Genomic DNA, 12366 nt, shown 5'->3' with positions numbered 1-12366 from the left:
GGAGCATGAGGAGTTCATGTTTCCATGGACATCAAGGACACCTGCCTGCACATACCTATCTGGGATGGACGTCAATGTCTACTACAGTTTGCAATGCGGTCTCAGCACTTCTCGCTCAGGGCCCTTCCTTTTAGATTGTCTACAGCCCTAGAGTCTTTACCAAGGTCATGACCATCATGCTGCCCTTGCTATGGACCAGGGGAATAACTTTGGTCCCATACCTGCATAATCTTCTGATAAAGTCAAATTCCCTGGCGTTACTCCTCAAGCATGTAACAGAGTCAGCCAGGACCCTGAAAGCACATGGGAGGATATTGAACGTCAAGAAATTTAATCTGGTAGTATCACAGAGAATTACTTTCTTGGGGTTAATCTTCGACACATCCTACAACGAGCGTTTCTGCCAGAGAACAAGATCATCTCCCTTCAGGACATGGTGAAGTCCCTCTTGGTAAAGAAGCGGAGGTCCATTTACTTTTGCATGGGAGTCCTTTGAAAAATGGGCTCCTCTTTCTCCTAAATAAAAAACATTTCACTATGAACAAAGATTTTTTCACACACTGGTATAAATTAATTGATGAACTTTGCATTAAGATATTAATTATTAAGTCATTTTTAATATATCATTTTTATAGAAAGAGATTTTGTAAATTTCACTTCGCTACCCTCAGCCTATCAATACTGTTGAGATTCATTGAGTTTTGTGTTGTCTGGTCCCACCCATATGTGACTTCTATATACCAACCAAGAAAACCCTCCACACTAAAAAGTTATAACACCACATCATCTATAGAGTTATATTTTTCATAAATAAAAGAATGATTCTAATTGAATTAGGTGCTCTCTCTGTAGTATAAGAACAACATGTGTAGCTTAAGAAAAAGAAAAAAGATACTACTGTTGAGAGGCACACCAAGAGAAATTCATCTGAAAAGATGAAAAGGCTACGATAATCCTGTCTCCCAAAAGGAAATTAAAGTCATTATGTGGTAACCCCAAGTAGTGGAATCATTGGAATACTGACACACATTAATAGAATATAAGTTTTATTTAAGCTTGCTTAAAAACAGTTAAACTAAAAAGCTAAATATAAAAATAAAATAAAATATGTAAGAATATCGTGGGAAGCAATATAAATTGTATATGGCCTCAAACTGACATCATAAATTTCATAATTAAGGTCATGACCAAATAAATAATTTTATAGGAGAAAATCAGTACTGTTCTTAAATATAAGGGGTTCTAATGATACTAATTGTTTATATACACTTCTAGAAGGACTTTTTATTGTTTCAGTGACTATTGCAACACACTTAAATCGATCTGTGCTCATCTCTTAATAATGATTTATACTTGTGCTCACAAATATTCTTCTCTATGTGGTATTGTTCTTATCCACTCAGTGTCTAAGCGAATTAATAGATAACTTAATAGGTACTAGCGATTTTTGTCTGTCTTCCATGATAACCTTTATGTAGTAATATCTAATCTTGTCCCTCTAGGGCAAATAAAGATAAGTGCCAAATGAACTATGAGTCCCTAGTCACTGCATGTGTACCAGAAAATATACATTTATTTCCTCTAATCTATGAGATATGGGATAATGATATTGGCAGTCATAGAGTGATCGTACTTCAATATATACTATAACAGTGTTGGCTAACCTGTGACACTCCAGGTGTTGTGAAACTACAAGTCCCAGCATGCTTTGCCAATATATAGCAGCTTATTCCTGGAAGGGTATGCTGGAACTTGTAGTTTCACAACACCTGGAGTGTCACAGGTTAGCCAACACTGTACTATAATGTCCCTTGATGTAATTGATTCAGTGTTTTACTGTGACTGCATTTCGTAAGATAATGTTTGCTAAAAACCTTGGTGCTTTAAACTGAATTCACATGCTCTTCATTATTTTTGTGTCAAATCATCGATCTTATTATGTTTTCTACTTCAGCACATAACTGGTCGATTTGACTTAATGTTTTAAAATAAAGTTTGTTAAAAACTCTCTTCTGTGTCAAATAAGTCATCAATTTGACTTAATGTTTCTTCTTTTATTTATGTTAAATTTTGATTTCTTAGAACATATTCAATGACGTGTGTGTATTCACACATCACCATGATAGGTAGGACGCTTGTTTTCTTTGGCTGTAAACACATTTACTTATATAAGCTTTCCGTATTGTGCTACTGTGATGTTGTAAGATTGGCAGATATGTAACGTTATGTTACTGTGAATCATAGTGCCACTGAAATGTTCTCCTGTTATAGGGACAGGATTAGCTTCGGGCACATCTCTGCATGAATCACTCAGCTGCTCTAGCCTGCAAGATCCTATCGATTAGAGCAGGCTTGTCCAACCTGCGGCCCTCCAGGTGTTGCGAAACTACAAGCCCCAGCATGCTTTGGGCTGTTGATAGCTGGAAGGGCATGCTGGGACTTGAAGTTTCACAACATCTGGAGGGCCGCAGGTTGGACAGGCCTGCATTAGAGTATACTTCCAAGATTAGGCTACCCAAGCACCCAGATTTAATGATTCTCCACTGCTGTGTGTCCCTGCCCCTCTGTCCCCTGCTGTGTGTCCCCACCCCTCTTTATATAGCTCTGCTCGAAAAGGATAACTGCATGCACCTAACGGTAGTGCACACAGCATTTCCGTGTATATGATGGGGATAGGAAGAGTTGGAGAGCTGCCATACACTGTCTAATATTATAGCCACACCCCATGCATGCTGGGCACTCAAATTAGCGGTGTGGCTTGGACACCCCTCTCTACAAATCCTGTGTTTGCCTCTGGTGTGAGTGCGCGCAACTCTTTGAATATGTTCTAAAAAATTAAAATTTAACATAAATAAAAGAAGAAACATTAAGTCATATTGATGAGTTATGTGCTGAAGTAGAAAATAATAGGATCGATGATTTGAAATGTAATGAAGAGTATGTGAATTCATATTTACACACAGAGGGTTTTAGAAAACTTTATTTTAAGAAATGAAGTCACATTAAAACACTGAATTAATTACATCAAGGGACATTATAGTATATATTGAAGTACAAGCAGTCTATGTCCTCCGATAATATCTAATAGAAGAGAGGAAAACAATGTATATTTTCTAATACACATGCTTTATCTAGGTAGGGACTCATAGTTCATTTGACACTTATCTTCATTTACCCTAGAGGGACAAGATTAGATATTACTACATAAAGGTTATCATGGGAGACAGACATTAACCGTCAATACCTATTAAGGTATCTGTTAATTTGCTTAGACACTCAGGGCCTCATTTAGAGTTGGACGCAATGTGCATCTAAGACGTACATGCAAGAGCAGAAGTGATAGTGTGCCGCAGCTTGGTGGAGTATTACGAGTGGCATGCAACCCCAGTTGCATCCCACTTGTAATACCCTACTAAGCTGTGACCAGTTCCTGCAGCTAGCTAACTACTTGCGCCACCTAATTCCTGACGCAATTTTTCAGTCATTTTTGACTGTGTGTTCCATCTGCGTCTTGAACCGTCTAGGGTTGTTTTTGCGGGTAGACGCCCATAGCATCTAAATTATTCACGGTCACGCCTACATAACTCCGTGTTTCACCCTTTCCCTGGTACTGAGACGCAAGCTGTTGCAAGTGTACACTGCATTTGAAAAGCAGACGAAACTGTTGCTTACTGCGCATGCACGTTAGTGGAAATGTGCACAATGCCCCTGAAATGGACTTTGCGTCTGACACTGAATGAGGCCCTGAGTGGATAAGAACGATCCCACATACAGAAGAATGGTTGTGAGCACAATAATAAATCATTATTAAGAGAAGAATTGGGATGAGCTCAGGAGTTCGATTTAAGACCATGTAACATTATATAGAGTTTACTGTGATGTCTCTGAGTATGTTGTAATAATCACAAAACAATAAACAGAGCCATTCTAGAAGTGTAGTCTTATTATATATATATATATATATATATATATATATATATATATATATATATATATACACAGATGGTATCATTAGAATCCCTTATATTTGAGAACAGTACTGATTTTGTCCTATAAAATAATTTATGAACATAATTATGAAATGTATGAGGTCAATTTGAGACCATATATAATTTATATTGCTTCCTTCAATATTCTCACATATTTTATTTTTATATTTTGCATTTTAGTTTCACTGTTTTTAAGCACGTTTACATAAAAAAGTTATTTTTTTATTAATGTGTGTCAGTTTTCCAATGATTCCACTGCTTGGGGAGCCAGGATTATCATGTCCTTTATATCTTTTCAGATTAATTTGTCTTCCTCTCAACAGTAGCACCATTTGGGAAGTGACCAGCTGGCATATAAGGGTTGAGGGAATGCTTGAAAAGAATAACTTAAGCCTCATATACTAGATGGACCATTACACACTGGATGGGGTGAGCCATCAACATTTGTGTGAATGAGAAACATGAGTGGGCTGATTATGGGAAATGGGAGCAAATTTCAAAGCTTAAATAGTTCATATTTGTTCTTTAAATGGATTGTTCTTTACTGTTTTTGTAGTTGTCAAAGAAATACGGCTCAATATTCAGCATCCAGTTGGGGTTAGAAAAGATGGTCATCCTGTGTGGTTACGACACTATAAAAGATGCTCTTATCAACTATGCTGAGGAATTTTCTGAAAGACCCGATTCACCACTGTTTGCTGAAACATCACAGGGATATGGTAATTATTTGGATTTAAAAGGCATTAGAAAATATAATAAGTTCAGAGTTGGATGCATACATTAAAGGCCTGCTCTATGACTAAAACATTCCGTCCCTACTCACATTCATTTCAAAAGTGACAACATACAGATGCCACTTACATGAAGCCAATTATATTATATGTGATAACAGGCACTGAAACTCTAGGGAAATGTGTCTGACAATATATTTAAACATTTTACAACTAAAAGTAAAACTGTTGATTAACAATTTTCATCACTGCTCTGATCTTTTTACAGCTCTCTTAACCTGTTGTAAAAATCTACTTTACTAATCAACATTTTCAAGAATTACTGCTGAGATCATGTAGCTCTCCATAAACTGAAATGAAAATGCATTTGTACACATTGATTTGTTCTTCTAGAACAAGTTACCATCTGTGCTGTTCCAGGTCCTGTCTCCCTCTGCTATCTCCTCTGAGCAAAAGAATAGTGCAGTGTCTGTTCAGCAGGGAGCTTATTGCTGCTGTGTGACCATGGACACTGCAAGGCATTGGAAGACTCAGAATGTCGCTCTCTGTGCAGAAGTATAGAGTGGAATGCAGCAGAGAGCCAGACAGTAGGCAGGGAGATGGGCAACCCAGTAAGGTAAATGAGGAGAGTGAAGTAAGTTTCTCCCTAAAGTGTTCAAAATGTTGCTATGGTCTACACACTTTCACCTGAAATAACATATCTACTTCAGACAAGTGCATCTAAATGAAATCTAATAACTCAATAACTCCAAACCTACGTGTTCATTATTACTGATCATTAGTTTAGAAGCTACAGCACTGTCCCGCTGTCTGTAAAGTTATACTTTCTAAAGTTGTTGACTGTGTGTAACAGGAATCTGCAGAATGGGTTTGAAATGGATAGTTCAATCGCAAATTATAACGGGTTCAACATATTTAAACTTCTATACAATTTGTATTTCACTTTAAAGGAAGTTGGTTTATGGTGACACACAAGCAGATATAGTCAAGTGCTACGGTAATGTATGGTATGCATGCTGGTAGGTATTAGTTTCTGCTCTGGGGTATAGTAAGATGTTTTGGGGCCACATGGCAAAATTATTATGGGGTCCACAAAATGTCTTAGGAAGGAGACCCCTGACCTCCCCTAGCCTTACTTGCTTAAAACAGCTCACTGCCTCCTCTACTTCTTCTGCTCTCCGCTCTGCGCTTCACTTCTGCTCATCTGAGCAGAGTTTAACTTTAGTGCCTTCAAAAGCCGACTCGTGAGCAAAACATACTAGAGCTTCACAAACCTTGTTGTGTAGGAAGTCACACAGCAGGGAACAGTTTAAAATCCCTTCCGACTGCAAGCACCACATAAGGGAGTAGGACTAGGTGGGGGATGGGCAGAGATTGTGAAATTTAGTTGTTAGGAATAACCTTAATTTTGGTAACATTCATATCTTAGCATAAACATTTTCATAAATGCAGAAGAAATAAGTGTAACACAGTGACGTGTATTCATTCTATTCAGGTATTCTCTTTGCTCATGGTGAGAACTGGAAAGTGATGAGACGATTTACTCTCTCAACATTACGAGATTATGGGATGGGGAAGAAAAGCATAGAAAACAAGATTAACGATGAATGTGAATACTTAGTACAGACATTTAGATCCTATGAAGGTGAGTGTCTGCTTTTGTACTTTACAATTTTCATAATCAGAGATATATATATATATATATATATATATATATATATATATATATATATATTATATGTCGAGAACATAGAGAGTTTGCAGTTATTTATAAGGGATAATTCATAACTGCAGTGTGAATAGGTAATATCAAATGAATCCATTGATAAGTTTAAAGTGTAAAATTTAAAGACAGAGAGTCTGATGTAAATGTGTTTGATGGCTTTGCCATCTCGAGCAGCTTCAAAGATCTCTTACTGTTAGTCTGAGACATTTGAATGGACTTTGTGGGGCCGATCACAGCTGGAGGTCCTGGTAGGCAGCATGTGAAAGCCTATACAGGTATATAGAAATATGAGCTGCCAAAGGAAAATTCCTTCATAGTTCATATTTTGCGGATCCAGTTTGCAGTACATACTAAGGAGGAGAAATTACACCAGGGTTGTGAATAACAGGTACGGGTGGTATCCATGAACAGCTAAAATCACATATCTTTGGAAAAGGTTTGTCACATTGTCATAATTCCATCATGTTTGGTAGTTAAATGTACGGGAGATTATGAACAGTTTATGGAAGGGGGAGTTAAGTCGCTGGGATATATCTGTGAAAAGCTAAGACAGGTCAACACTTAGGAATAGTTTTGAACAGGCCTTAGGTGACACCCAGGGGACATCCCTGCCCCCTATTATCATTAAACACTGCCCCTGTGAAGACCATCCCATTTCATTTTGCTTAAAAAAACCTGTGTTGGGAAGGGGCAAGCGTCAGACTTTTTGGGGAAATCAAGTCACATTGATAAGCTGTCCATCTTTCTAGCCAATTCCCCATGGCGCAGATTATGCAACTCAAGTAAGTGCTATTCTGAATGTAACCCCTTTTATTTTAAACTGCTTTGCTTGTTATGTCAATATATTAATTGTTATTCATTATTTTTTTTATCTGTATGCCCTGTACTTTTGTATATTAAATCTATAATTTAATATGTTGCGTCCTTGATACTCTAACGAATCCATTAGCCTGTGAACAAGAGAGCTTGACCAAATTACCCCTTGGAATGCCAGTGTGTGATTTGTTGATACATTTGATTAACAAGCTGTGTGTGCTTGCATTTACATTTGTGTAACACTCAGGAGGTGTGAAGAGGTAACTCTTTGTGTGCTGGTGCGGGTCTTGCTAGTCTGTGAATAGATAGAAGCCTGTGTGCCAGTGTGGGACAGTATATTGGGGTCCTATTGCTCGTATTCAATAGGTGGTGGCAAACCTGAAGTGTCTGGGGGTGTGAGAGCGCTGTATTTGGGGGCGATTCTGTAGGTCTATAACCTGTGTGATAGGTAGAGAGAGACTGTGGGCTGAAATCGTGTGTGACCTCATTCAGCAAACACCCCAAAGTCACGGCAGCTGGGAGCGTATTCGTGACAATATATATATATATATATATAACCACAACAATTGATATACTCTGGCGCTATCTACCACATCGGTCAGTATTAATTATATATAAAAGTTCACAACACTATATAGTATCAGATATAATAATCGATAGTCCACAATCACTTCACTCATGTGTGAGTGGCAGCCATGTATAAGCCTGTATCCAGATGGTTAATCCAGAAGAAAATAGTCACTAGAACAAAGCACAGGCGGGGCGACTCATAGTGTAATACCAGGACAACAAAGGACAAAATATGTATATATATGCGTACCTCCCAATATAGCGGCTGTGACATGGGACGCGCACCATGTGAAAGGTGCCATCCCATGTCAGAAGACTGCAGAGCAGAGCGCGAGGCGCGTATAGAACAAGGTAAGTGCGGCAGGGGGGGGGGGGGGTGTCAGCAGTATCGTGTGTATGTATGTGTGTCAGTAGCATTGTGTATCTATGTTTGCATGCGTGTCAGTGTCAGCAGCATTGTGTATGTTTGTGTGTCAGTGTCAGCAGCATTGTGTATGTATGTGTTTCAGTGTCAGCAGCATACTGTGTGTGTATATATATATATATATATATATATATATATATATATATATATATATATATATATATATATATATATATATATATATATATATATATATATATATACAAGTTAACTCGTGCATGATACTCATACATTCTAGTCAAATCAAGCTACTTAAGGTATTAAAAAGGTTCTTGTCATGCATTTGGGCCTAGCCCAGGCCTCCTCAGGGGAAGAGCGTTACTTCCCGACGCAAGCGCCCTTTTTTAACGTGGTTTTGTCCACATGTCACCACCTCATCATTTTTCTCCATCACCTCATCCTTCATCTTCATCGCCACATCCTTCATCAAGCTACTTAAGGTGTTAAAAACTCCCCACTGTCACCCCCGGCAACCACCAACCACTCCTAACTGTTACTTCTTCTTCAAGAAATATATAGGTCAGTGTATAACTCTGCCCAGCAGGTGGCGCTGCAGCTTGTTTTTTTTTTTCTGTGTGGCAGCATATTGTGTGTGTGTGTGTGTGTGTGTGTGTATATATATATATATATATATATATATAAAGTATGGGGCCAGTATATTGTGTGTGTGTGTGTGTGAAGGGCCAGTAAATGAATGCAAAGTGTGTGGGGGCAGTAAATGAATGCTGTGTGTGTGTGTGTGTGGGGGGGGGGCAGTAAATGAATGTAGTGTGCGGGGGGGGGGGCAGTAAATGATTGTAGTGTGGAAGGGAAGGGGGGTCTTAATATAATGTGGGAGGTAGGCTATTAATTTAATTGTGGAGTGCAAGTGGAGGCTAATTATTGGGTGCTATTTTATTTGTGGAGTGATGCTGGGGCAATTTCATTTAATAGTGGGGCCTATGAATTTATAATGGGATAATTAGACCTTTAATTTAATGCTGGGGTGGTTTGGGAGCTATTTATTAATTGTGGGCTGGTTGTGGAAAATGAGGTCTATTTATTAAATGTGATTATGAATTATTTAATGCCTGTGATTGTTGTGTGAAATGGTAATATTTGTTAAATGTAAATGCTATTTAAATTATTATTGGGGCTGTTTGGAGGGAGGGAAATAGGTTAATATATTAAATGTGTTTGCTATCTAATGGCAGGGTTGGTTGGAGAGAAAGAAATATATTTAGAAAATGTGAATATTATTTTAATGTTGTGGCTGGAGGGAGGCCTAATTATAAAACGAGTGTGCTATTGATTTAACATCGGGACTGGTTGGAGTTTTCTAAATTTCATGTACCCATTTTTTTTTCATATAGGGCCTCCAGCATTCCAGGATCCAGACAACCAGCAAATGAGCTAAAGTAACCAGCAGCCACAAGTGGTGACAGTGACAAGACAGATAGGCGAGAGCAGGACAGTATGCCAACTGTCCTGAATCTGGTGAGACAGTCCCGAACTTGGGTGACTGTTTCCCTTAGGACAGTTGGGAGGTATGTACCGCTTCACCGTGTACTGCTCGTGAAGGCAGAACTGTGTGCACCGAACAGTAGTGCACACAGTATTGCCTGTGTATTTGTCTAAAATGATAACCATGCTACATCATAGGGGGTTACCCAATCTAAAGTGCACGGGCCCCCCAGAGCCTTAATCCAGCTATAAGGGGGCATAAAAATATATATATGGATTAAGCAACACTACAATAGCCTCTTTTTATATAGATAAATATATATTGTACCAAAAACCACCCTTTAAGGATGGGCCGCTGCTGTGTGCTTGCCCCCCGGGCTGGAATCTGCCAACCCTCCCCTGATGTGAGATAGGTGTTTGTTGCTTTTATTAGACCGATGTTATTTTGCTGTAAATTTACTGATAATTTAAGCTCATTTCTATTTCCGAAGTCTGCGTTTCCTGGGTTATTTATTTATCATTTATTTGTATGGCGACCCTTTTGTGCACCTAAACATTATACCACTGATTTAACTTTAATTTATCTGTTGATAATTAAACTAAAATATAAATAAACAATTAGTTTAGCTGAGATATGGCAGACTTAGGTGAAGGGGTTGATCTGGGTATATTGGCATATATATCTGCACTCATCTCATCATCTTACCTTACAACCTGTCCCTTCGACCCTCTTCCCTCCCAACTTCTCCACTCCCTTTTCATCACTGCATGCCCACCTCTAGCTCACCTCTTTAACCTGTCTTTCTCCAATGGCACATTTTCATCTTCCTTTAAACATGCTTTTATCTCACCAATTCTAAAGAAACCAGCGCTTGATTCAACCCCCCAATCCAACTACCGCACTATTTCTCTCCTCCCCTTGGCCTCCAAACTTTTTGAGCGCTTAGTGTACAAACGCATGTCTCTCTTTCTCTCCCCTAAATCTATTCTTGACTCTCTGCAATCAGGCTTCTGCCCCCAACATTCCACTGAAACTGCTCTTACAAAACTGATGAATGATATACTTACTGCAAAATCATTAAAATGCTTAACGGCTGATAACCTTTCCTTACCTTATAATCTTACCGTTTTAACCATAACCATAAATGAAAACACAGACAACTTAAATGTGGCAAAAGTAAAAGGGGATTTATTGTAAGGTATGGTGGTGGAGAAAGAGAGCAGTCCGAGTCGACATCCACCAGGCAAACCAGGATGCCCCAGCCTTTCCATGGGACATCCACAAATGTGGGACAACCACACACCCCAAGGTGCACATATCTACCTCAACAGGGCCACCGCCCCAGGCACTACAGAACCCTCCCCCTTTCTAGGCTAACGGATGCAACCACAAGCCAACCCGGTCAGGAAGTATTTGGACCTAGACTAATAGTCTATTCCATTTGAAAACAGGTGGGTTAAGTGTGCCCAATACCATCATGCGCCCTTACCACCTGCCGTCGATTGTACTGTGATTTCCGGCCAAGGCTACTCCCAGACGGTCACCACCACCAAACTATACCGGTACGGGATTACACTACAAATGACCATCTTAGCTGTTACACAGGGAGGGAGGGTGGGCAACGTCCAGCTGCATAAGGGACTGATTCTTCTCCATCCATTCCTGATATAAACTCCATAACCCCTCCCCATGACTCATATGGACGTCATGAGCAGGCAAAACAAATTAACCCCCAGATTACCAATACAGTCCAATACAGCCTTAGCTTTTAATACCCCTCGAATTTAGATACAGCCCTCAGTTCTTATGCTCCATATTTATTCTCCTGAACTTCTCTGCTGCTTTTGACACTGTTAACCACCCTCTTCTCCAACACACCATTCACTCTATTGCCCTATATGACACAATTCTTTTCTGGCTCACATCCTACTTATCAAAGCACTCCTTTAGTGTTTCTATCTCTGGCACACCCTCCTCTCCACTTCCACTAACTGTTGAGGTCCCACAAGGCCCTGTTCTTGCCCCTTTTCTTTTTTAATTGTACACCTCTTTACTTGGGGCACTAATTTGCTTATTTGGCCTCTAGTACCACCTGTATGCTGATGACACCCAAATCTATATCTCTTCCCCTGACCTCTCTTCTTCTGTACTATCTCATGTAACCAACTGTCTTTCTGCTACTTCAGCATGAATGTTCCACTGCTACCTAAAGCTTAATATATACAAAACAGAGCTTATCATCTTCCCACCTGCCAGTGTCACCACCTCCCCTCAAATCTAACTCACTGTCAATAACACCACAATTTCCTCCTGCCTAGTTCCTCTCATCCAGACTCTCTACCAGTCTTGTCGACTCTACCTTAAAAACTTTGCCAGAATATAATTTTTTCTTACTCTACCAAAACTCTGATCCATTCTCTCATCATCTCCCACTTGACTACTGCAACCTCCTGCTATCTGCCATTCCTGACACCCATATATCCACACTTCAATCCATCCTAAATGCTGCTGCAAGACTGTTCTTCCTCTCTCACCGCTCCACATCTGCTGCACCACTTTGCAAATCCCTACACTGGCTCCCTGTTTCCTCCAGAATCCAATTAAAATTACTTACACTTACCTACAAAGTCCTCAACAACACCACCCCTTCATACATCTCAAGTTTC

General features: G+C 39.4%; 1 protein-coding gene across 1 annotated transcript in view; it reads left to right on the top strand.

Annotated features, from left to right (window-relative positions):
• LOC142143452 (cytochrome P450 2K1-like) overlaps nt 1–12366 on the top strand; it is a 53274-nt gene that overhangs the window by 23006 nt on the left and 17902 nt on the right. Inside the window, exons 3-4 of the mRNA XM_075201302.1 lie at nt 4546–4708; nt 6216–6365. Coding sequence (XP_075057403.1) covers nt 4546–4708; nt 6216–6365 — 313 coding nt within the window. The remainder of the gene's footprint in view (nt 1–4545; nt 4709–6215; nt 6366–12366) is intronic.

Source organism: Mixophyes fleayi, chromosome 3, assembly GCF_038048845.1.
Source record: "Mixophyes fleayi isolate aMixFle1 chromosome 3, aMixFle1.hap1, whole genome shotgun sequence".
Lineage (NCBI taxonomy): Eukaryota > Metazoa > Chordata > Amphibia > Anura > Limnodynastidae > Mixophyes > Mixophyes fleayi.
This window is presented reverse-complemented; position numbering and strand designations above follow the sequence as displayed.